This window comes from Gymnoscopelus braueri (assembly GCF_963280865.1).
Source record: "Gymnoscopelus braueri genome assembly, chromosome: 12".
Taxonomy (NCBI): domain Eukaryota; kingdom Metazoa; phylum Chordata; class Actinopteri; order Myctophiformes; family Myctophidae; genus Gymnoscopelus; species Gymnoscopelus braueri.
In genome coordinates this window covers 32,531,184-32,557,245 of record NC_137614.1, presented here as the reverse complement: position 1 = coordinate 32,557,245, position 26,062 = coordinate 32,531,184, and the positions used below count along the sequence as shown (strand labels likewise).

The 26,062-nt window shown below is 41.6% G+C and overlaps 2 protein-coding genes across 2 annotated transcripts in view; one reads left to right on the top strand and one right to left on the bottom strand.

Moving 5' to 3' along the window:
* The window catches only part of nphp4 (nephronophthisis 4), a 244,105-nt gene that overhangs the window by 21,495 nt on the left and 196,548 nt on the right, over positions 1 to 26,062 (top strand). The window contains exons 3-4 of the mRNA XM_080443698.1: positions 19,492 to 19,661; positions 20,327 to 20,388. Of these exons, the coding sequence (XP_080299824.1) occupies positions 19,492 to 19,661; positions 20,327 to 20,388 (232 nt within the window). The remainder of the gene's footprint in view (positions 1 to 19,491; positions 19,662 to 20,326; positions 20,389 to 26,062) is intronic.
* Positions 16,708 to 17,853, bottom strand: LOC308097375 (L-threonine 3-dehydrogenase, mitochondrial-like; the record flags this gene model as incomplete). Its single annotated transcript, XM_080445131.1, has 1 exon — positions 16,708 to 17,853. The coding sequence occupies one exon, from the start codon at positions 17,851 to 17,853 to the stop codon at positions 16,708 to 16,710; it is 1,146 nt and encodes a 381-aa protein (XP_080301257.1).

Here is a 26,062-nt window from a genome sequence, read left to right as displayed (position 1 = left end):
ATCAGCAGCACAGGTGCTAATGGAGGTGCCGCCGCGATTAGCGGTCGATCATGTTTGACAGGGAGCCGGGGGGAAGTTGGACTTGTTGCCGCTGGCGTTGGCTTGAGACCGTCTGAAGGAAGTGAGGCGTTTTTCACTTTAATTTGAGCTCACCTCTGTCACAGTTGCTCCCTGGAGCTTTTTAGGTTCGGATTCATCCGGTTTGTCACCTCTCCACTACTTCAGGTTTCACTTTTTACTTACCTTTTGACCTTTTGTTCTCTGTTCTGCGCGCACACATGACATGTAATTCAAAAGTGCACCCAAAAAAGAAGCATTTCTTAGCACCTTGGATCCAGTTCAGTTTGAATCTCCATGGTATATTTATATATAATTATCTCATTCTTTCTGCATTTGCTTGTTTTTCCAGAGAGACAGGGTAGCCCTGGGTAAGCCAGAAAACTGTACGGAATTGCAACGGCTTCATTTCTTCTCCTTCGGTGCCATATCAAGGATGAGGTGTACCGTGTTTTGTGTGTCGGTGTGTGTTGTTACATGCCTGATGAGTCACGGCAATGTGCGCATTAGCGCCCTCCAAAAATGAAAGTAGGCTTTTTTTTGCTGTGCATTAAACCAGGCCTTGATCCTAATACCGGGGCATGGAATGCACGATCGCCAGCAATTTATAGACACAATGGAAACAAGAATCCGAATGAGGTGATGGAACTTCTCTAATTAGCAAATGTGGGTCACTTTGGCAGTGGCACCCCATGAGAATTCTACTACTCATATTTGGCTTAAGAACTGATGATGATGGTTGATGTTTATGTAATTCTTTCTTCTCTATTTCCTGTTGAACGGCCAATGCTGAATGTCCAGTGTCATTATTTCTTTCTGATGCACACAGGCAAACGTCAATGCAGATGCGTCTGTGTTCTTAGTAGCATGGCCTGTTCAAATCAATACACTCAAACAGGCACGGATGCCAAATAGAGGCTGACCTGTCCTCCTAACTAGTACACGGTGACATTATCGGCCGAGAGGAAAGGACAAGCACAGCGGTGACATCCTCTATCCCTTTCATTTCTTCTCTGCTTTTCTAACCACGCTCCCATCTCTATTGGGCTGCTGACAGTCACTGAATATCACATGGAGAGGATTTGTCGCACTGATAGCCACTGGTTCTATGCCGGCTGTCAAATGACTTATTCCCACTCACGCTCCTTTTCTCCCTATCCCTCCCTCCCTCCACCCCCATCTCTCTCTCTCTCTCTCTCTCTCTCTCTCTCTCTCTCTCTCTCCCCACCTCAAAGGTGTTGGCTATGTTAGCCAGCATCAAAACAGGACAGGAAAGCATCTGCCTGCGTGCATGTGCCTTTTAAAAAACACGTGTAGGTGCACAAGGGCACACATGTGTACACTCACGTAGATAGGAACGCGCACACATACGCACGCACGTATGGGCAAACATGCAGATGCGCATGCACACACATACACACATCTCTAGTGATTATTAGGCTTTTTCTTATTTGAATTTGTTTGGTATGACAGGAATGGTATGGAAGGCAGATTTTGTTTTCTTTCTTTATTTTGTTATATATATATATTTACAAAATACTTAAACCCTATTTTATTTTTTGCTTATTAGAAAATAGCTGATCTACATGCTTGCAAAGTGTCACATTGCGACATGTTGTGAGCTTGTAGATCGGCTATTTTCAAAGAATTTAGCCTTCTCGGATTATTCTCTTATTTATGTGTACGCGGCATGTTCTTTTACCATGTTAGCCACCAGGGTGCCCCTTACTGTACTTGAATTCTCAGTTGAAAGTGACTTGGTGGACCTGACGTCACTCTCTCTGTCTCTCTGCAAATTGGCTGTGGCACATAGGCCTTTCAAGCATGGGGGAAGATGGAATTCAGGACTCAACATGTATTAATGATGTGCCATTCGAATTCAGTGTGATAATTGTCAATATTTTATAGACTGTGTTGACTTAGTGCTGAACTGTAGCTTTCTGCATTATTTATTACATTTGGTCAAATTGCATTTTCGTCTGAGCTTTGTCGGAAGACTTTTTTTTAGTACTCCTTTAACATCTACTTCTACTGATACGATGACTCTTTTACAGAATTCTCACTGAATCTATTTGAACCTTTTTTATTATTGGATGGTTGGGAAATCTATGTCTGTCCACGAAGAACAGACTTGGAAGTCTTGTTAAAATGGCCAGCACGATCTCAGGGAGGAGGTTCTGGACATTTATAACAGGCAAGTCCTTAGGATTGGACTGCAAAGACCATCCACTTCAGAATAGGGGTGGGACGATATATCGATATCGCGATATATCGCGATACTTTCTCCCGCAATAAATAATCGATATACTGCCGGAAAAAAATCGATATTAAAAAAAAAAGTTTGTGATACGTTGTTTTTCCGACTCTGTATTTGTGTAATGATAATTTTGAACTGTTTGGTGCTATTTTAAGTGTTGAATTGAATACAAGGACTATCGTGATATATCGTTGGTGAAATTTCATGCAATATATCGCAATATATCGCAATATATCGAATATCGTGATATTATCGTTATCGAGGGCCTAATATCGCCACAGATATCGTATCGTGAGATACCCATATCGTGCCACCCCTACTGCAGAAGGAGTTTGAGCTATTGACCTCTTGTTATTGTTTCAGGTGTACAAATTGGATGACTATAAGACTACATGTCTCAGTCCCAAGTGCTATTGATATGCTTAATGTTATATTTGTGCACAATTCTTGGACACTTGTAATTCCTATGACTTTTCACTTCCCTGTACATTGCACATTTGTACTTGGTATGAACTCTTATTTCCCTGTGCTAGCTCTGTGATTTATTGTGTGGATATTATCCCTTTCTATTCTGTTTTTATGTGAACCGATTGAATGAACCTGGTGAACGAAGGTTCAACCAAAACAACTGAATACTTTTCTATTTGCCTATTAAGCTCATAACAGCTGTTTTATATTTAAAAGAGCAGCCAGGGTTCACTCTAAACCCTGTTTCTATTCATCTTACATAATATATACAGTATAGTATGTGCAGAGACACTGACACATACATACAATACTCATGACATGTGCATGAATACAGTTGGCTACAGCAGCTAGCTATAGCTCATATGAATGCCTGACTTAGTCTTGTAGACATGCAGAGCCTGCATCCAGGTGCCAGGTAGTTGACACTGGTGCTTCTGGCAGAGTGCAGCAGCTGTATTCTTGTGGGTATCCTCTAGGGCGTTTGGTCAATTGCAGCTCAATGGTTCTGGAAGCTCTCGATGCACAACACCACATCTCACGTTGCCTTGCTGCCCCTTTGTCTCGACTCCCCCGCCTCCAGGCTCTAGCACAGGCCCACGTGCCCACAAGTCGAGTGTTTGAATGACCACCTCAAAGATGCGTGAAGAATTAGCCTCAGCATTTGCTTTGTGTCACCATGTGTGAGAGCTGCTGCATAATTGCTTGTTTGCCATCAAGAGCCAGGAATTGGTCTCCATGAAATCCATTTTCTTTCCTTTCTTTCTTTTTTTCCTCCCCACGGCGCAGCCAGGGGCCGTCAGACAGGCATTCATCCAACATATCTTTAAAGGACCATACTGGTTGTATTGCATGTTTAGCCCATTGACTTTGGGTCACAGTATACTTTACATTACTTCCGACAATTTTCCAAAGCATGTCATATATATGATATACATACATACTTACATATACTGTATATAAAGTGTGTGTGTGTGTGTGTGTGTGTGTGTGTGTGTGTGTGTGTGTGTGTGTGTGTGTGTGTGTGTGTGTGTGTGTGTGTGTGTGTGTGTGTGTGTGTGTGTGTGTGTGTGTGTGTGTGTGTGTGTGTGTGTGTAAATTTGTAATACTTACCGTTTACCTATTTTGTTTAATTCAAACTTTGAGGCTATACACCCTCTGTAAAAATCTCTGCTTCTCAAGCTGATATTTCTGTTACCATGAGATACTGTGAATGCTGCGGTCATAGACACTATACCATGAGATACTGTGACTGCTGCGATCATAGACACTATACCATGAGATACTGTGAATGCTCCGGTCATAGACACTATACCATGAGATACTGTGTCTGCTGCAGTCATAGACACTATACCATGAGATACTGGGACTGATGCAGTCATTAATCTCCCATTAACTAGCATGCTTTTCCACAGTGGAAAGTCTGCTTTCCATTCCAAACTGACATGTGTGATCCGGTCCGTGCATGTGTGCATGTGTGCGTCCGCTGCTAAACTTGCACACTACTAGGTCAATCAGAATCATATTTCATGTCACTGTGTCACTTACAGCAAGCCGAGGACAACAATTCTTGAATATTTTTCAAATCGGTCAACAGCAAGTATGTAATTTCTTGCGAATGAATAATCACAGAGCAATCGTCGCTTCAGGCTATGGGATACACGTCTCGCAAGGATATGGACTGCCAGTTTGTCCGGCTTATGGAAAGCGCAAATTGATTTGAAAATTATAGCCAAAAATAGTCCTTGGAGAACAGATTGTTTCATGAATTTAATTAAAACGTCCATGATTTCTTAGTGTCTATGACCGGAGAAGTCACAGTATCTCATGGTATTGTATCTTTGACAGCAGCAGTCACAGTATATCATGGTATAGTGTCTATGACCGCAGCATTCACAGTATCTCATGGTATAGTGTCTATGACCGCAGCATTCACAGTATCTCATGGTATAGTGTCTATGACCGCAGCATTCACAGTATATCATGGTATAGTGTCTATGACCGCAGCATTCACAGTATCTCATGGTATAGTGTCTATGACCGCAGCATTCACAGTATATCATGGTATAGTGTCTATGACCGCAGCATTCACAGTATCTCATGGTATAGTGTCTATGACCGCAGCATTCACAGTATCTCATGGTATAGTGTCTATGACCGCAGCATTCACAGTATCTCATGGTATAGTGTCTATGACCGCAGCATTCACAGTATCTCATGGTATAGTGTCTATGACCGCAGCATTCACAGTATCTCATGGTATAGTGTCTATGACCGCAGCATTCACAGTATATCTCATGGTATAGTCACAGTTGCAGTATCTCATCTCCTTCTGTATTATTGCTCACATGAAATAAAACTTGTGATGCTAGTAAATGCTAGTGATTTAAACTAAAGCATTGTAGAAATTAATATGATACAATGACATTGTGGAGCCCTGGGCACCTGTACCTCTTGAGATGAAAGGACTTGCCAACCTGTACACTCACCCACACACACACACACACCCACACACACACACACACACACACACACACACACACACACACACACACACACACACACACACACACACACACACACACACACACACACACACACACACACACACACACACACACACACACACACACACACACAGCCATTGTTCTCATCTATTTAATATGTTCATGATAGCTGGTGTCAATACATGCATATCTTTTATAAAGTACTCAAAGAGCCACATATATTACTATCTCTGTCATTATTTCACCCAGACCACTGGTATCTCATGTTTAGGTCTAAATTCCATTTTCTATTTCATAACTATCTCCTGAAAACAGGAAAACACAGGGCGCTACTGCAACACAGAGCACCAATGGGCGGTGGACTGTAATTTATCATTATCGACTCATAGCATTAATTTCACATCCATTGCTAAATACCGCAATGCTTTTTTAAGAAGTGTTTTTGATTAAGTCAGATGTTCCTAAAATATCTTTGAGGTGCATAGATAAATTGTGGTCACCAGACCACCTCCTGCCACTTCCGTTAGGATTCAAGGATTTATTCCAATCCAAACACTCCCATTTGCGATGCTGACAGATGCCATGCAGCATCATCCCACGCAGCCATAAAAACTGCCAGGATGGTTTAACACCCGCAGGGACACGCAATGATATGTGCTCAGTGTTGTATAACAAACAATCTCCTCTCCCACCCCCCCCCCCCCCCCCAGCCACCCCCTCTCTTTCTCTCGCAACCTATTCCTTCCTCACTGCCAGTTTTCTACCCCCCACCACATCTGGATCACATGCCCTCTATCTCTGCCTCTCGCCCCTCACGTTACCCCCCTGCACTCCCTTGTGCCCACCCCTCATTCTGCTGAACAGTTAATTTATCTGTCACCCACAGAGGCACCCCGGCCATAATCCCCCAGCTACTGACAAGCTAGCACCGCTAGCGATGGTGACTCAGGGCCACATGGCGCAGCGCTGATGATGTTTTAATGTTGCCCCAGCACCGCTCTCTTCCCCGCCTCGGCCCTCTGTACGGGGGGAATATTTACCCCCGCTACTATCGATTAGTGCTTTGTTGACAGTACAACCTCTCATTAGGTCCAACATATGTTGCGCCCGCCGTTGCCAGAGCACAAGCTGTTCTCCCGTTGACATCCCCTGGTGCCCCCGTGGCGTCAGGAAGAGGCAAAATATCGTAGCATTTCCTTTTCTTAAGTTCTGGGGAGTATCCTGTTTGTATTTTGCTGTTGTTTTGGGAGGATCTTTATGGTTGTGATTTGGTGTTTATTATGACATTCAACCTGTGGAGATCTGACAGACTTCCTACTCGGCACATCACTCCCACGGATCCTTGTCGATTATGCACGGCAAGTTTGAAGTCAATCACTTAGACGGTTCTCGAGATAAACACACTCACTCACAGAGATTCTGTGCATTTATAGATACGATTCTGAGATAGGAATGTATCTTTAAAATTCATTGAGGTGTAATTCATAATATTACCTAACTTATTACCTAAGTTATCAAGGATTTCTCCAAATTATGTTTGAGATGAGTAGCGAGAAGTTAGCCATTTTTGTAATCATAGTCAAAGCCCCGTTGTTGAAATCTCATTGTAAAGAAATCACTTAGTTTATCCAAGCTTTTCTGGAGCTCAGCCTGTGTTGTGAGACTTTTATGATGAGTTTAATCTGAAAAGCAATTAGAGAGGGTCTGTTGTAATTGCTTCAATAATCCTTCCAACTGTTCTTCCTTCAGAAGTTCCTGTGTTTTCTAATAAGAGAAAAAGGATGTAATTACACCTCAGTAAAGCAGAATTGCAGGATACTCATTATATGTATATATATAAAAAGTGAGGGCTTTTCAGGGGTGCTGGCAGCGTACTGTACTGGATAGTTAGTCGAACACATAATTACAACGTCCCTGGTTTGATTCCAGCAGGAGACCTGTGTTACATGTCCTTTCCCCTCTCTGCCCTCATCCCCCTCAAACGACCACCCAACATTATTGTAGAACAGTTATTGTCGTCCTCTCTGCATCCTATCTGCCATGATACCTAGCTGCAGTGATTCCCAACGTGTGGCCGGGGGCCCACTGGTGGGCCACGAGGGTATTGCAAGGGGTCCCCCAAATAATTGGCAAAACACAAAGATTTGAATGACAAAATAACATAGATTTTTTTTACCTTGAAAATGTGTTTTCATTGTGATACTGATAAATAGGAACTTATACACATTCGATTGATGATTCATTAATAAAATAAAAATGCTCTGAAAATGCACACGGCCCACCCCATCTGACCACTTAACAGCCTATCGGCTGCTGTTTTAACACATTCAAACCGGGAAAGCATCTGTGTAACCACTTTATCCATATTTTATACTTTGGCTATCCAAACATAGCAGATATACAAGCTCATAGCGTGGCACAGAGTACCGCTATGAGCTTGTAGATCTGCTATCTTTGAAAAATCTTGAACATTTTTGCAAATATTTTTAATATATATTATAATATTTTATTCTTTTACTCAAATCTTTGCTTCTGGGGGTCCCTGGAACAAAATATTTTGAGATGGGGGTCGGCGGCCAAATACATATAATTTTGGGGGCCCTTGACATGAAAAGAATGTTGCTGATATTATAGCATCAGAAAACTGTTAGGGTTTTGAAGACATTAGTAGAATCGGCCTCAGGTCTAAATGTGAGTGATCAGATGGGTGGGCTGTGAACACTTTAGAGATTTTCAAGTGGGCCGTGATCCAGAAAGGTTTGGGACCCACTGCTGTAGCTACATTTAAACAGTTTGGTGCTGTGGAACTCAACTATGACTCCAAATTTAGATGTTTACCGTTTCCTAACCTGAAGTCAGGCACGCCAACACATCTGACTTCTCTAATCAATGTTACAAGGCATGGCACACGCACACATTTCCTTAAGTAGATTCCTTAGACACAGAAGCAAGAGACAATTTACTTATTACAAAATACGTCTCCCGGGAAAAAAATTGCATAGAGTTTCTTTGACTTACCAGGATGTTGTGTGTGTGGGTATTGACTCTCTCCCTGCAATGTTTTCGTGACTATGTAATCACAAAATATAGAAAATAGAGTATTTTTCCACCAACGGAAGAAACTTCAAAGTTGCTCGAAGCTCATTTGGCAATCATTTTGAGACGGATTGCTAGCGTGTGATGATGAGAAATAAAGCGGTATTGTGCAGTGGTGGTGAGATTTCGGCAGCCGTATGGCTGTATTGGAAACGCAGAGGAGGCATATATTTTTATAATTGAGTTATTGGACCATCAGGCTTAGTTTTCCATACCGTACAAATGCCAAACTGTGAAAAATAGTCTCTGAAAACTCTTGACAGGTTTTCTTTTTTTGTATTGCTTTGTTCCCCATATTCATAGCCATTTATGAGGATTTGCTTTCGTGTCACACGCAGCTGCTAATACTTCCCTACTTAAATATGAATAATTGTGAATTATTTAGAAGGATATGTGCTGTGTGAAAGATAAGTGTCCACTTTTCTCAGAGATTGGGAAATGAATCAATTGGAGGTGCATCAAAGCACTGCGGAAGACAGCTGCTGCACCCTTGAATCAGGAATGCATGGCTCCGAAACTAGGGACTACATCTTCCACTTCAAGGCAAATGAAGTGTCATTTCATGGAAAGGGGCGGGGGGTAAACTTAGTTGAAGACGATATTCTTCCCTTTATTCCCATATCTTGTTTATTCTGCGTTGGAGCGGTTCAACAGGAGTTCACTGGAAAACACTGCTTTGTGATGGACGAGGAAGTGAATGTATATTGAATGACAGGCATTTTGGCCTGGTAGATAGTGTTGTCTTTTCTTTGTCTTCTGCAAACTCAGCCAATGTTTTTCACTGCCATAACTGCCAGAATACCCCCCCCCCCCCCGCACACACACACACACACACCCACCCCTGTGAATTCCAATAATTGAAAAAATTAGAATGCCAAAATGCAAATTGGAAAATATCCCCCTTACATAATTATCAACCCCCCCCACACCCCCCCCCCCCCCCCCCGAAACTAATTGTATTTCAAAGTTTCAACATGGTCTCCTCCGCCACAAACCTGGTAATGGATTCTTCCCACACTAATTCACCCACCTCCCTGTCGAATCTACACAGCACTGCCGCTTGTCCCACCCGGACTCATGGAACTTCCCTTCCTCCTCCCCTGCCCCGATGACAAGGTTGTGCTCGGATCTAGTGGTGGCCAAACTACTCTACCCCAGTACTTGAGTAGTACTGGGGTAAGTATAGATACTCCTGGTCAAATATTACTCAACTACAAGTGAAAGTTGCACTGTCATATTTGTACTTGGAGTACTGGAGTACTTTTTTTTTTTTTTTTTAATACTGAAGTATTCAAAAGTACATGGTTTTAAAGTATTCAAAAGTACATGGTTTTAAAGTATTCAAAAGTAAAAATTACAAAGTACATTTTCTTTCCCCTCAAACAAACATCAATAATAGTGAAAATAGCAGATCTACACGTCGCTGTGTTGTCAGCTTGTAGATCTGACTATTTTCACTATATTTGAAATAGGGCTTATTCATAAGGTACCTTTCCCCATCCTAGAAATATAGGCGATTCAAAAGTACAATATTTGTCTTTGACATGCAGTGGAGTGAAAGTCATCAAGTATCCAAAAATACTCGAGTACAGCACAGATACTCAAAGGTATTTTCTTGAGTACTGTACTCAAGTAGTACAGCACTCAATTGTAAATATGTACTTCGTTACTGTCCACTACTGCTCGGATCGTTAATGCCGAGTCACGTCCAAAAGAAGAGCTTCTCATCAAACTGCAGTCCTCAGTGAGCATGCCCGTTGCCACGGCAGCTCTGGCCAGGCAACTAACCACATGCATGCAGAAAAGAGAGGGGGGGAAAAGGACAAAATGACTCCCCTCGCCGTGTATTGTATTGCATCGCTGTCGGGCATAAACCTTGTATGTCCAAAGCCATTCCAAAATAAATTCAAAAAATTTCGAAAACAACACATTAGCTGATCTATAAGCTCACAACACGTTTCATCGCAATGCGCTGTGAGCTTATAGAACGGCTATTTTTCCATTGCTTTTGTGCGACACTGTCATAGGAAAAAGTATAAAATACAGCATTCACATATTACATTTAAGAAAAAACGTAAAAAGATGAAACATGGAGGTTTACAATACAAGGTTTCTGTCCTATAGGGACGATTTGTATTTTTGTTCCTGAAAACCTTGGGGAGGTAATTGAAATGGACTGTGCGGCAAGATAAATGACTGATGTGGCTAACGTGAATGCCTCTGTGGTTTTGATTTTAAATATATGACTTTAGTGGTTGAGAGCAGGACAGAGGAGGGGGGGGGGGTGTACAGATGAAAACACTCTACCACCGTGGGCTGCCAGAAATTGCCTCTGTATTTCAAAGTAGCTCATCTCCTTTTACCGTTTTTCTCTCTCCATCATCGTGTTCTACTTTTATGTCTGAAAACAAGCTGCCTTTGTTGCGCTGCAGGGACCAATGGATCACAGAGAATGTGTTGGTCTCTTTTATTATCTGCAGCCCTGTGCACGTGTAAATCATTGCCGTTCCTCACTGCAGGTAAGGTGTTATTTCCCCATTTTGAATGGCAGAGTTAGGTAAACAAATGGACTTGTCTGGCATGGGCTTCCAGCTGGCTCCCAACAGGCCTAACCATCTTCTTCTGAAGTAAGAATAGCGAACCCAAACCCCCTACGCACATGTAAAGCGGCTCCTCACCAGGGGACATACAGTACATCTCTTGAGAATGTCATTATGTGTTCAATGCCCACACCCCCATTGTTCTTTGGTGCTGTGAGCCCTGGCTGTTCAGTGGTCTCCTTTCAGGGGACCGGTTAATGTAGAAGCTGACTGCACTGGGCTTGGCACTGCCTTAGAGAATTTTGTTCTACTAACACATAACCTCTGTAAACTACAATAAATATCTGTTAATCCACTATGAATTTAAGGGAAGCAGCAGAACCACGGTTTCTTTCCTTGTAGTGCCTCGCAATAGCATAATCCATGTTTTCATTTCTTGTAGCTACTTTATGTCCAGCTATTGTAAATTTTTAGATTAATTTGGCCTATGTATACAGTATATTTAAAGCCACATGGACACTTCAGCATGTGTGAGGGCACCAAAACGCTTTAGTATCATAAGCGTCGGGGTTAGTTCTCTATTTAGGGCACTAGACTTTATAGTTGTATCTATAACATGGTACTACATTTCTCTTGCATTGACAGCAAAATCCCTATCTTTATTACATAACTTTAGTTGTAGTAACATGGTCCTTGTAACCTCTTTGAATCAATCCTGCCTTAATTTCTCTTGCTTTGACAACAAACTCCCTATTTTATTAAATAACTTTAGTATGGGCTCAATTCAGTGCCAATATTATGTTGTACTTGTAAAAAGATTTTGTATTTGTAAACAAATTTTGTATTTGTAAAAAAAAAAATTGTATTCGTAAAAATAATTTGTACTCGTAAAAAAAATATTTGTATTCGTAAATAAAAGATTTGTATTCGTAAACAAAATATTTGTATTCGTAAAAATAATTTGTACTCGTAAAAAAAATATTTGTATTCGTAAATAAAAGATTTGTATTCGTAAAAAAAATATTTGTATTCGTAAAAAAAAGTTTTGTATTTGTAAGCAAAATATTTTTATTCGTAAGATAAAAATGTGTCCATAAAAAAAAATATTTTAAACTTTTTTGCTATATATATTTTTTTGTGTGTTTGTAACATGTGTTAAACATGTTGTAATTGTATAATTATATTTACAATGAACATTGTGACCAGAAAAAAACAACAGTTTGCTCGCTCGAAGATCTGTTTGCTCTCTCTCAGATCTGTTTGCTCTCTCTCAGATCTGTATTTTTGGCACTCTGCACTTCCGGGTATGAGCCAATCACGTGAGGCCTTTTCCACTACCCAATCATAAAGCTCCATAGGTCTCCATGGCAACATGGCAAACGGGGTTGCCATGTTGCAACCCCAAGTGTTTTAGCTGCAACATAATTCAATTGCTCAGGAAATAAACAACGGATTACAATAATATAACATTCCCTATAATCAGTAACATGTAGGTGATACCTATGTCTATCAAATATGGTTTTATTGAAAGGCAATCAAAGGCTAGATCGAGTTTAGAAAGCAAACAGGTAATGTCAGGGCGCCTCAGTGCGGCTGCAGAGTTTGATTGAGTGTGAGACTAGGACACTCATTATCCCACATGCCATATGTCAAAATGACCGGCTTCACCGGGAATCGTGCGCGTGTATTTTGCTAAGAGATAGGTTACATAGTTTAATTGATATTAATGTATTAGTGCATTAAATTTCCCCATCCACTTTAAAGGGAAAATGAAAAAACTCGATTTCAAGTATTTTTTTCTCAGAAACTGTAAGGGCTAGACTTACAAGACTTGGAGGGGAGGTTCATAATTTAGTCAGAAATTATCCAAAAACAAAATTACACCAGTCGGCCTCATGGTGGCGCTATAAAAGCCCCCTTTACGTTTTGGCCTTTAACTTTTGAACCGTAGGTCGTAAAATAAAAATATTTTTTCCCTAGATTCCTTGGGTCATGACGCAACTCCCCATATAGGCCACGCCCATTTGCGTCAGTATAGATTTTCCGCCATTTTTTTTTCTTCTTCAAAACACACTTTTAGCTCCTCCTCCCACATATTTTGTCCGTAATGTCCGGGCGCCTCAGTGCGGCTGCAGAGTGAGACTAGAATAATAGAGAGCACATGTTCATCAGCTTGTAATTTTCAATGCAGAACATTTATTATTACCATTTAAGAGTGCAAGAGTGATGCTTTATTATTTTATTGTTATTATTATTATTAGATACTGTATATATGTGTGTTGGAGGGAATCACATCCTGCCAAAAACTAGACTACAGCGCTGGCATATACATATGGCCTACATATTTTTCTACACTTCTAATAGCCTACATGACTCATATATGCTATTTAATGGTAATAGAAGAAATATGTATTCATTCACATTTATGTATTTGACACAGGCCACATCAAATACGCATTTAGCCCTGTGTGTCTCATATATGTAGGCATATTTCTTCTATTACCATTAAATAGCATATATGAGTCATGTAGGCAATTAGAAGTGTAGAGAAATTATCATTATTATTATATTAATACACAACAAAAGCCAGGTAGAATCCTCCCAGGAACTGTCAAATATCTCCTAAACAATCTTTTAATAGATTTAATTAACAATAAATATCAATTAAATAATACAAGTTTTTGAATTATAAAATAAAAAATAGTTATTAGTCCAAATTAAGTCACAGGCTTTTACATTTTTTGTAGGCCCCTCCCACTAATTGTGCAAGCCAATTACATTGTCACATGTCATCAGAGATCATTTGTAGCTTAAATGGAGTGGATTGGTCCAAAAAGAATCATGTTTTTGCATCAAACGGTTACATTTTGTGCATTTGTGGCGCCCCCTATGGATCAAAGTGGGAATGCTTTTAGGGATTCGTTGAGTAAACTACCCTTGACATGTGATTCAAATTTGGGATTGACCGGACGTTTCGTTCGTGAGTTTTGGCCTTTTTTGTAAAAATCCCTCCCGCTAATTTTCATTTTCATTTATTGAATGAAATTCCGTTTGGAGGTGTTTATTGTATGGGTCCAGAGATCATGTGCACCGATTTCTGTGAAATTTGGACAAAATATGTGGGAGGAGGAGCTAAAAGTGTGTTTTGAAGAAAATTCAAAATGGCGGAAAATCTATCCTGACGCAAATGGGCGTGGCCTATACGGGGAGTTGTGTCATGACCCAAGGAATCTAGGGAAAAAAATATTTTTATTTTACGACCTACGGTTCAAAAGTTAAAGGCCAAAACGTAAAGGGGGCTTTTATAGCGCCACCATGAGGCCGACTGGTGTACTTTTGTTTTTGGATAATTTCGGACTAAATTATGAACCTCCCCTCCAAGCCTTGTAACTCTAGCCCTTACAGTTTCTGAGAAAAAAATACTTGAAATCGAGTTTTTTCATTTTCCCATTAAAGTGGATGGGGAAATTTAATGCACTAATAAATTAATATCAATTAAACTATGTAACCAATCTCTTAGCAAAATACACACGCACGATTCCCGGTGAAGCCGGTCATTTTGACATATGGCATGTGGGATAATGAGTGTCCTAGTCTAACACTCAATCAAACTCTGCAGCCGCACTGAGGCGCCCTGACATTACCTGTTTGCTTTCTAAACTCGATCTAGCCTTTGATTACCTTTCAATAAAACCATATTTGATAGACATAGGTATCACCTACATGTTAGTGATTATAGGGAATGTTACATTATTGTAATCCGTTGTTTATTTCCTGAGCAATGGAATTATGTTGCAGCTAAAACACTTGGGGTTGCAACATGGCAACCCCGTTTGCCATGTTGCCATGGAGACCTATGGAGCTTTATGATTGGGTAGTGGAAAAGGCCTCACGTGATTGGCTCATACCCGGAAGTGCAGAGTGCCAAAAATACAGATCTGAGAGAGAGCAAACAGATCTGAGAGAGAGCAAACAGATCTTCGAGCGAGCAAACTGTTGTTTTTTTCTGGTCACAATGTTCATTGTAAATATAATTCTACAATTACAACATGTTTAACACATGTTACAAACACACAAAAAAATATATATAGAAAAAAAGTTTAAAATATTTTTTTTAATGGACACATTTTTATCTTACGAATAAAAATATTTTGCTTACAAATACAAAACCTTTTTTTACGAATACAAATATTTTTTTTACGAATACAAATCTTTTATTTACGAATACAAATATTTTTTTTACGAGTACAAATTATTTTTACGAATACAAATATTTTGTTTACGAATACAAATCTTTTATTTACGAATACAAATATTTTTTTTACGAGTACAAATTATTTTTACGAATACAAATATTTTTTTTACAAATACAAAATTTGTTTACAAATACAAAATCCTTTTACAAGTACAACATAATATTGGCACTGAATTGAGCCCATACTTTAGCCTAACAAACTGCCCAAAACTGGTAATTTTTGTATCCTTTGACTTTGGGCATGTAAGATAATGTTTCACCTTTCAAAAAGGTGCTGACTGTGTTATCTTATTGTATAAAAATAGAGAATTTAGTTGAGAATAGCTCTGGGAACCCATTTGGTAAAAAAAAGGAGGAAAAAAATCCCTTTGTTTTTGCTTTGGGGGCAGAAATTAAAACATGGATTGGTTCTATTGCAAGGCATTACAAGGAAACAAACCTTGGTTCTGCTGCTTTCCTTAAATTCATAGCAATTGAGAGAGTCCTACTGTGCAATATTATGGCAATATCATAATAACACATCTGACATAAATTGTAATGTAATATTTATATAAAATCTTGTACAGTAGAATTATAGCTGCTATTCCCTATTCTAGAAGAAAAGATCAGAGCACTGTCCTCCAGAAAACTAGAGGAGAGGATGTACATTTAAAAGAACTTTAATGTTAACAGAAATATAAAAAACGCCAACATGTTTTTAATATTTAATATTTAACTGGTCCTCAGTTCTTTTACATTTACATCCTCTCCCAGTGCCCAGATCTTTTCTTCTTTCTTCAGTTATTGTTCCCATTGATCCTATAAGCACCATCATCCTACTTTAAAAAAAAAAACCTTTTTATCTCCGTTGAGCACCTGGTTGGCTTAGTTTTTCTCTCGTACCTATTATAGTGTACTTATTATAGCGTGGCTCTGCAAGAGGCTAGCCGCCTATCAGGGGGTCTGTGAGAGGACATGCGTATATTCAGGACAGAGCTGATTCTTTTTTTACTCTTGATTGTGACCAGTGTACAACAACCCCACCGTGTCCCAGAGGGAGGCGGTACTGGTATAAAGCAACATGTTGAAGATGATGGCAAAAGAGAGCAGGGCAGGATAGGAGGGAGGTACTGTATTTGGACAGAGGGAGATGTATGGATGTACTGTAGGCAAATACCATGACTCTTTAAAAAGTGACAATGACAACTAGGTGGTTTGGGACTTTTTATGTATTTACATTTTTCTAATGCCTGCAGTGATTCAGTATGTTTTATGGCTTTGGTTTATAGCTGCCAGTGTCAGTGCACTGAACTACACTTGGTGACAGGAGAATTTAGCTCTGGGAACCCCCAGGGGTCCATCTGGGGGTTACAGGTGGTCCCCAGCAAAATTTGTTAAAATAGCATAAAAATCTGTTTAACCACTTTAACCATATTTCATACTACGGCTGTTTGAGCATAGCATATCTACAAGCTCACCACGCGCCGTGATGCGACACGTTATGAGGTTGTAGATCTGCTATTTTCGGAAACAAATTTCAAATGTGTTCTCTTATGGGGGCCCCTGGCACAAAACATTATCAGATGGCGGTCTGCGGCCTAATACTTTTGGCATGATGCGAGTCAGCATGACTTGCACTAACTCCGGAAGATCGTACTCGTGCTTCCAGGCCCAGTCCCTTCGCGCTGCGCTGTCCTCCAATGCCATTGGCCAACTGTCCGCTATGGCCTGTCGTATGGGGTCTACGTTGTAGGTGACCCTGAGGCCAGGCAGCAGTTTCTGCATCTCCTGGGTAAGCTGGTGGGGCGTGAAGCTCATGGCGTGGATGCTGTACGTGCGGCTGCTCAGTGTGTCTGCCGGCGCCTCCAGCACCTCCAGGGTGGCTCTCAGACAGTCGTCAATGTACATCATTGGGAGACGTGTGTCACTGCGCAGGTTACATTCAAACTGACCTGTCTCCGCGGCTGCATGGAAGATCTGGACTGCATAGTCAGTGGTGCCGCCACCAGGCTGGGAATCTGCGGAAATTATGCCTGGGTACCTGAGACAGCGGAAGTCCAGACCGTACCTGTGGTGGTAGTACTCACCCATCAGCTCAGCATGGACTTTGGAGACGCCGTAGATCGTGCGAGGCCTCTGCACGCACAGGTCCGGGGCGGGGTCCTTGGGCGACGAGGGCCCATAGGCACCGATGGTGCTAGGCACAAACACACGCAGACCGTGCTCGATGGATATGTCTAATATGTTATGGAGGCCTGTGATGTTGACCTCTTTGGCCAGTGAGACATTGCTCTCTCCCACAGCAGACAGGATGGCTGAGTAGTGGACCAGCCAGCTGATGTTGTTGTTCACTATGATCTCCCTCAGGTTCTTATAGTCCAGAATGTCACAGTAGATGAATGGACCATTGTGGCACACGTCATTCGTGGGCTTCCGGATATCAGACAGAATTACATTATTTTCTCCAAACCGTCTCCTCAGCAACTTTGCAAGTCCCAACCCCAACTGACCAAGTCCCCCAGTCACGAGGATTTTGGGGTGATCTGACTCTGTGCATGAAGAGAAGTCGGCAGAGGCGTGATGCCTGGAGAAACTGACCCCGGACCTCACTGTGCTCAGACGATCAGCGCCATACAGGGGCCTGTTCCCAGCACGCCTAACTGCACCTCTGAGCAACGCCGCCGCCACCACCAACATCCTGAACTCTCTCTTTACAAGTGGATACTGGACAGCAAATTATTTCCTCTTTCAAACCAGTCTCATCCAGACCGGAGCACTTGAGCTGCTCAGACAGTGTTTGAACACAGCCGTCCTTTTTGAAAATATTTAACTTAAATTTTATAATGGAGATCAATGGGGCTCTGATCGGGGTGAAACCTTACCCAAATTTGGAGTCATACATCATAGATAGACGACTGATGTCATAGAATAGATGACAAGGAAAACGGGTCAGATATTCAAATATTCCTGACATGAGTAGAGAAGACATACATGCTACTGTGATACGCATTAATCTCCAACTCCTCCCTACATACATAATTATGTATCTTTTGTAATAATAATCTAAATTTACAAAGTAACATGTAACTAAAGTTTTCTAATCATTGTAGTGGAGTAGAAAGTACTGTATTTGCCTGTACATAGTTACTTTCCACCAGTCTGAGGGTTATACACTTTAGAGTAGTACTTAAGGAGCCAGGCCTGGAGCCAATCCACAGTGCCTAGAGCCTCCTAGTGTCGCCAACACCAGCTGCAACATCTAAACTAACCTGGCCTGGCATCGGCCGGACTGATGCCGTGGATTCAAGTATTCCATTCACACATACCATGTGTGAGTGGATCCGCCGTTGTCGGTCTGGCTAGTGCCAGGCTAACCCTAACCCCCAATTATTATTAGTTATTGTTAGTCTCTAACTACGCCTCTAAGAGACAGTGGGGGCAGTAGCATGCCACTTGGACACAGGCCGGGGTCTGATCAGCCTCGGTCGGGTTGCCTGGAGGAGGGTGTCTGTTGCCAGATCTGAAACGCCCAGTGACTCCAGGTAACAACACTGATGATGTGTCCAGGAGCATCAGTTAATGTTTTATTGAAAAGTAGAAGTCTACTTTTCAATTTGTATGTAAAGTGTGACAGTTGAATTCCTCAAGATGTCGGCATGATGTAATGTTTTGTTTGAAATGTTTTCCATTGTCTTTACTGGATGCGTGATCCTTGCTGCAGTGCATGCCTTTGAGTTTGCTGCCCCCCAGAAATGATAACAAACGCATATTGTCACTGTTGGGTGGAAATAATAAGTCCAAAACTGTTACTTTTCAAGAAATGGAAAGAAAAACCTGTGTTCCAATGGATCCAATGTAGTTATTGTTTAGCCACAAGCTCTTGTTAATACTTTTCATTGGTTAAATATTTATGAAACCTACAGAAATACTTCAATCTGGCATAGTGGCATACCTATTATGGACATGTTATAGGTGGACATTTAAAAAAATGTTGAAAAGATTTAATAATGGATGATCAACATTCAACGCTGTAGATCAGCTATTTTTGCTGCTTTTGCACAACACTGTCATACAACGATGTATAAAATAGGGCATTAATTTATGAAAAAAGATACAATATAGACATTCAAGGTTTCTGACCTATAGCGACGACATTCACTTTTCTTCTTTGCAACACAATGAAACTCACTCTCTCTCTATATATCTCTCTCTCTCTCTCTTCCTCACACACACGCACAAGTGTGCACAGACAGACAGACAGACACAGACACACAGACACACTGGATGACTTCCATTGGCTGCTCTTCAGGCTGTGTGTCACTTTGTCATTTGTAGGTGCTGTATTTCCACACGACCCTGCGTCTGCCCAGCACGGTGGCTGTTCTGGAGCTGGTGGCGCTGTCGGTCAGGCCAGACGGCTCCCAGCAGGACCTGGGGTGCGGCTTCACTGTCTTGGAGCTTTTTGCAGGCAAGGCTGAGGCGAGGGCCGCCGACGGGGACAGAAGGTGATTATCGCAAACCACACAGTGAACTCATCAGTGTTAATTTAACTCTGAGAGTGTACAAATGGAGCCAAACGGACCCTAACCCATTTGTAACTCTGAGAGTGTACAAATGGAACCACATGGAGCTAACCCATTTGTAATTCTGAGAGTGTACAAATCAAAATGGACCCTTATGGGTCCATTTGTACTCTCTCAGAGTTAAACTGACACTCAAGAAAGAAAGCCAATGTTCATTTAACTCTTAGAGTGTAAAATTTGACCCATTTGCAGGACAGAAATATGCTATGATAACAACAAGTCATATACAGTATCTGATAAGAATTATATTGATTGTCGATTCCACAATTACCAGCAGATGTGATGAGAAGCAGATAATCAATGAATGAATGCTAGGTGTCCACCAGTGGTTTAATCCTATTATAATTTGGGCGCCTGCTGGCCTAGCGGTCCAGGCGCATACCACATATGCTGGTAATCCAGCTTGACAGCGTGTCGTGGATTCGACTCCCTATCCCGACGACCTTTTCTGTGTGTCAACCCCCCATCTCTCTCCCCATTTCCTGTCAGCCCACTATCCTATCAATAAAGGCAGGGAAAGCCCCAAAAATATCGTTTAAAAAAAAATCCTGTTATAATTTGAATGTTCTCTTTGTTTTGTGTCTCAGGCTAACTCTTCACCACGGGACACCCAGGAGCCTGCTCCATCCCCTGCTGAAAAACACTGAATGTAAGTGCCTTGAAACTGCGCTCTCTGCTCTTTCCTTTAACCGCTTAAACCCTAGTCTTAGTGAAACGGACCCGAGTTACAACTATACTCGGACCGTTTATTATTATTATTATTAAGGTTGTATAGGCTACAGGGCTAGGAGAGTTTGGTTTGCGTTCGATCTAAAAGTGCAGGTCTTGTCTATTAAACCATGTTTCGGCATACTTAAGGCATACTGTCCATCTTTGGCCATACTGTATCTTTGTGCTCAGCTATTGACCGTAGTGCCGTTTTGTAGATGCTTAAACCAAAGTTTTATGGTGTACCATTATTATTCCATCATTTAGTTGCATACTGTGCAGGACCATACTATTGCACAGATTGCCTTCCACTTCACTGTATTGTATACAGTTTTAGGGCATAATAGTACAGTGGGGAAAGACAAAAGGAGTGTATGCCCTCTGAGAAAGGAAATGACATGTGACCTGTGGATTCAAACCCAGCATTAACCACTTAATACCATATATATAAAAATATAATGACATGCCCAAAATATGGACTTCAGGTTGCGTCAACTTCCATATGGTGTGAACACTAACTGACTGAGCCACCAGGTGCCCCCATTTCATTCCATACAGTTTAACTGGATTATGTCATCAGTGCTTCTCTTGAGGACACTTGTGGAGACACTAATCCACACAAGTGGGCCCCTATCGTATTGCCTTTAATTATGTCGTGTTGTTTTGTCTGCCTGCACTGCTTAATAAAGATGCTGCTGCCCGTCGGTACATAAACACACACTCCACAGTTCCTTCCACTTAGACATGTCTACATGCACTTTGTATAACGTGTATGTGGAACAACGGCTGAGGTTCTCAGTGTAGGACTGGAATCCATAGATTTTTTTGTTTAGGTATTAGTTTCATCATTAATTCCACTTTAACCACATGAACCCAGCGTACCTATTCTGGGGTGGATCTACAAGCTCACAACTGAGCTTGTAGACTAGCTATTTTTGGGTCCTTCTATATTTGGTGTAAAGGGGAAAAAAATTGCGGAGCCTTGGCTGTGGCTTAGGAGGTAGCGCCATGGCTGCCTGGAGTGGGATCCCTGACTGCTCTTGGCTGCGTCGTTTTTAATTGAACCTTTGTTTAACCAGGCAAACAAGTTAAGAAGATATTCTTACAAACACACTATTTACAACTGTAACTAAGCGTATTTATGTTTTTATTTTTGAGCGGTGTAACCGCTCCTATAAGTGGGTTTAGGACCCATCCGTGGTGAAAGTTTTTCTTTCCATCACGAAAATGTGTCTTTCGCTGTGACGCCATGCTGTGGAAAACACGCCCATAGGCTAAGCTCTGCAGGACGTGCTGTGATTGGCTAGCGAGACACATGATGAAATTAACTTCAAACTTCGCAGACGCGCTGTGATTGGCTAGCAAGACGCATGATGAAATTAATAATAATGTAAAAAATGTAAGCACGTCACTTCGCAGGACGTGCTGTGATTGGCTGGCGAGATGCATGATGAAATTAATTTAAATAGCACCGCTCACTTCACACTGGGTGTGATTTTTATATTTTGTTCAATAAAATTGTTCAGCTCAATTCTGGAGGCACTCTAAAAACAGTACAGTACATGGAAGAATTGATTGGACCCTCACATTGTTTGTTTAGCTTTTGAGATTCATTCCTCATTGGAAAACAAGAACAGTTCCAGAAATGGTAACCATGTCTGTGGACTCCCCCCACCCACCCCGCTCCTACAGTCACCGTTGGCATCTTTCCCAGTTTATCCTCTGCGGAGTAGCTCCAGATTTTGCATGATGATTCTATCGCATGTTTATGAGTTACTGCTCTGGTTTGTGGCTTTGGGAGAGAGTTGTTTGTGTTCACAGACAACAGTCGGACTGCCCTAGGCCATCGAAACAACATCTAGTTCTAAAAATGAGAGAAATTCCCATCCGTATCTAGACACCAAAGGAAACAGATTTATTTGTTGAATGCCTGAGTTGGCTGTCTCTTGGCATTTCTTTGCTTGGCCCAAAACACAAGTTCCAGTACACACTACAAACCGCTAGACCACCTCACCGTATGAATAACACGGTATGCAACGTGAGCCAGAGTTCCTGTGTTGGCTATCATATCCCATGAATATTCGAAAAGCTTCGCTCAAACGGACTCTTGTGGTGCGGTGAATTATTAACCGTGTGCCTGTTGTTTGGGAGAATGTTCTTTTTTGTTTAGTTTTTGGGGACCCTTATTGCTGCCATTTCCGCTGTCATGCTTTCATGTTCAAACACTTTACTTTTATCCTCCTCTCACTTCCACTGAGACGGCAACACACACGCTCCCAGTGTCTGCTGCCTAGTTATTTAGCTAGTACCTTGTACCTTGTACCTGACACAGGGAGTTTGGATTGGAGAACTTCAAATATGTACCCACGGTGTCGCTTATATACTTGTATAATGAGCAAACATTTTCTGTTTTGCTTTAAATTGCATCAAAAATGCAATCACAGTCCTGATTGCGATGTATTTTGGACAGAAATCTTGTCTTCTGCTTTCTCATTTTCATAAACGCAAAGCACTGGCAATTTGTAAATATGCTGATAGTATGAATGTATGAATCTTATTTGCAGGTAATAAGGTTGTGGTCCTGTTCTTTGCACGCACGCACGCACGCACGCACGCACGCACGCACGCACGCACGCACGCACGCACGCACGCACGCACGCACGCACGCACGCACGCACGCACGCACGCACGCACGCACGCACACACACACACACAGAGAGTCTGCAACATTGTTGTTTGGTACAGCGGAGAAAGCAGGGCAAACAAACCCGAGGTCGTTCTTTTATTCAGTTCTCATTATTTATTTCATTACTCCACAACATCTATTCTTCTTTAAAAATGGAAGGTTCCTTCGCCAAGGCATGTAATCATGCAGGGTGGAGAGCTAGATGAGCATACACTGCAATATCATGTGTTAATTCAACCCTGACAGTGTATAAAGGGTCCATTTTCTACACTGAGTTAGGTTTTTGTTTTTTTCCAGTGCAGTGGTTTGCAGGTCAAATTGTAGTGCTTGCCTTCACTCTCCACTTAAGTGGGCCGTGTACTCGTCGAGCCGTTAAGACATTTCACAGTTGATAACTGCAGGTGAGCATGTCCCCCAACTCTGTTGTTGGTATACTCATTAAGATCTCCATGTGACTCCACAAGCTACTCCAAAGCCAGCAGAGAACTACAATAGCTCCCTGGAACAAACGATAGACCCTTTTAACAGCAAAACTAAACTCGGCTGAAGGTAAAAGCTTTATGTGGGTGTGTTCATGATTCAGCAGTTTTTATTTGTCACTCAGTTATACAAGTATGTGTGCTAACAATAATATAAAAAAATTTAAACATGTGGATCTCACGATCCACATGGGAATGATGAGGATCCAATGTGGATCTCAGATCATAAGTCATCTATGACGTGTCTACGACGCATGACTACAAACATATTTGGGCAAGATTTCAGCTGATCTAATGCCCATTGACTACATAAAAAATTACAGTGGTCCCTCTATGGGTCGAAGTGCAGTTGCTGTTAGCTCTGTGTTGTTTACAAGCCCCCGTCCATTGAGTTCAATTCAATTCAAAGGAGCTTTATTGGCATGTGAAAAAGATACGTTTACATTGCCAAAAGTGTAAAAACATGGGGAAAATAAGGGGAAAATATGTACAGTTGGAGGAGGTACAGCATTGTGTTAAACGGAGCTATGTCGCATTGCACCATTTCTTTGGAAAGATTGGGAAAAAATAAATAAAAAATCATCTACTCTTTTATATATGGTGTGAAGTTGATGTGATTTTCCAAAGCATCATAGGGATATAATAAACCCTTATAGGGCACACAGTAACTGAAAGTTTAAAAAGTACACGGGTAATATCATCCATGTTTTTATAGTTGCAATTGTGATCAATAGACCTAAGAAAATAGCAAAAATAAGAGACGCATTGCAACATATTCCCACATAAGTGCCATAGCAAACCATGCGTTACAGAGAAATCAGAAGATGTTAGACCTACCATCTCACAAGGTAAAGACGGATGTTGTCACAAGATGGCACAATGGTGACGAAATGCTTGACGGGTTTCTCGATCAACAGCCTGCAATCGGCACGGCCCTCATGTCTCCAGAGGTGAGACATGGAGCGAGTGACATCTGTGCACTGAACGAGACGGTCCTGAGGATGTAGTCAGAGCTCTGAAGCCAACGCACACGACTACAACCATCATGTCAGAGGAGGAGAACCTGGCCGTCTCAGTTATTGCTCCGCTACACGCCCAGCTGTTCAGTGACACACTCAGGACAGCATCAGTGATGCTCTGCTAGCAAAAGGTGTCTTAAACCACGATCTTGGGAAACGCAAGACAAACTGTTGAGGAGCACAACATGCTGTACACAGCTTCTGCTTTGGACGGTTCAAAACCTTAGCATTCCTGTTCTGACCATTCCTGAAGAAACCAACCTGGACATACAAGTAGAGTAACGGAGGCCATAGGTCTTCGGGTCATTTCAAGTTTAAAAACATTTTGTTTTTCATTTCATATTGTCATTGTAAGCTGATATTGTAAACCATAGGACTAAGTGACACTTTATGACATATTATGAAATATAGCTCACTACCTGTGTTTATTTTATAAAGCCTTTTTTGAGCGGTGTAGCCGCTCCTATAAGTGGGGTTGGGGTCGCTGTACTGTGATTGGCTGATAAGTATTCATACCCTTTGCTCAGTACTGTGATTGGCTAGCGAGACGCTTGATGAAATTCATAAACTATAAATAGCACACCAAAACATGCCCATGTATGGACGAAAGGGGGACAGACTTTTATGGCTGGGGCCTAAGGACAAAGTGACCATGCCCATGTATGGAGAAAACAGGTACAAAGCCTCATGTAAGCCAGACCCCCTGGGTCCGGCAAAAAGACCAGGAGACTTGGTTCTGCCAGACCCAGAATAAGTACTTTATAAGATCAGAGCACTACGTCACGGCTAAGCCGGACTTCACATGACGTGTCAGCCTGTGTCCCTTTTCAGAGGTCCCTTCTATGCCCATGTATGGACGAAAGGGGGGACTGAATGGCCGGACTTCGCTTGACGTGTGTGCAGAGGAACAATTCCGACATCCCCATATATGGACGAAAGAGGGACAAAAGATGGACAGACATTTAAACCCATATATGGACGAAATAGGGACAAAGCCTCATGTAGGCCGACCGGGACAAAGCCTCATGTAGGCCGACCCTCTGGGTCTGGCAACAACAAAAAGATAGACATGACGTCATTAAAAAAAAAAAAAAGCTTGTTTCCTTCCTTTTTGTTTGTTTTGGAAAATGTCTATCTTCATTCCTGTTTTTTTTTTTTTTTTAGCAAAAACAAGCCACATTCAACTGGCCACAACTATGTTACAGATTACCGCGACCGGACAATTTTTTCCTCCCGATTCTACGAGACCCCCGGGTGTGTGCAATGAGGCGTTCGCCGTGAGGACGGCCGGCGATCACGGAAAATATACCATGATTTTTCAAAGGTTTGTAAAAACACTCGAAAATCGCTGGCAGTGGCTTGGCAAACGATGTGTTATTACGTGGCAGTCAAAGAGTTAAGCCCCGCCCCATATGTGTTCCTATTGGCTGG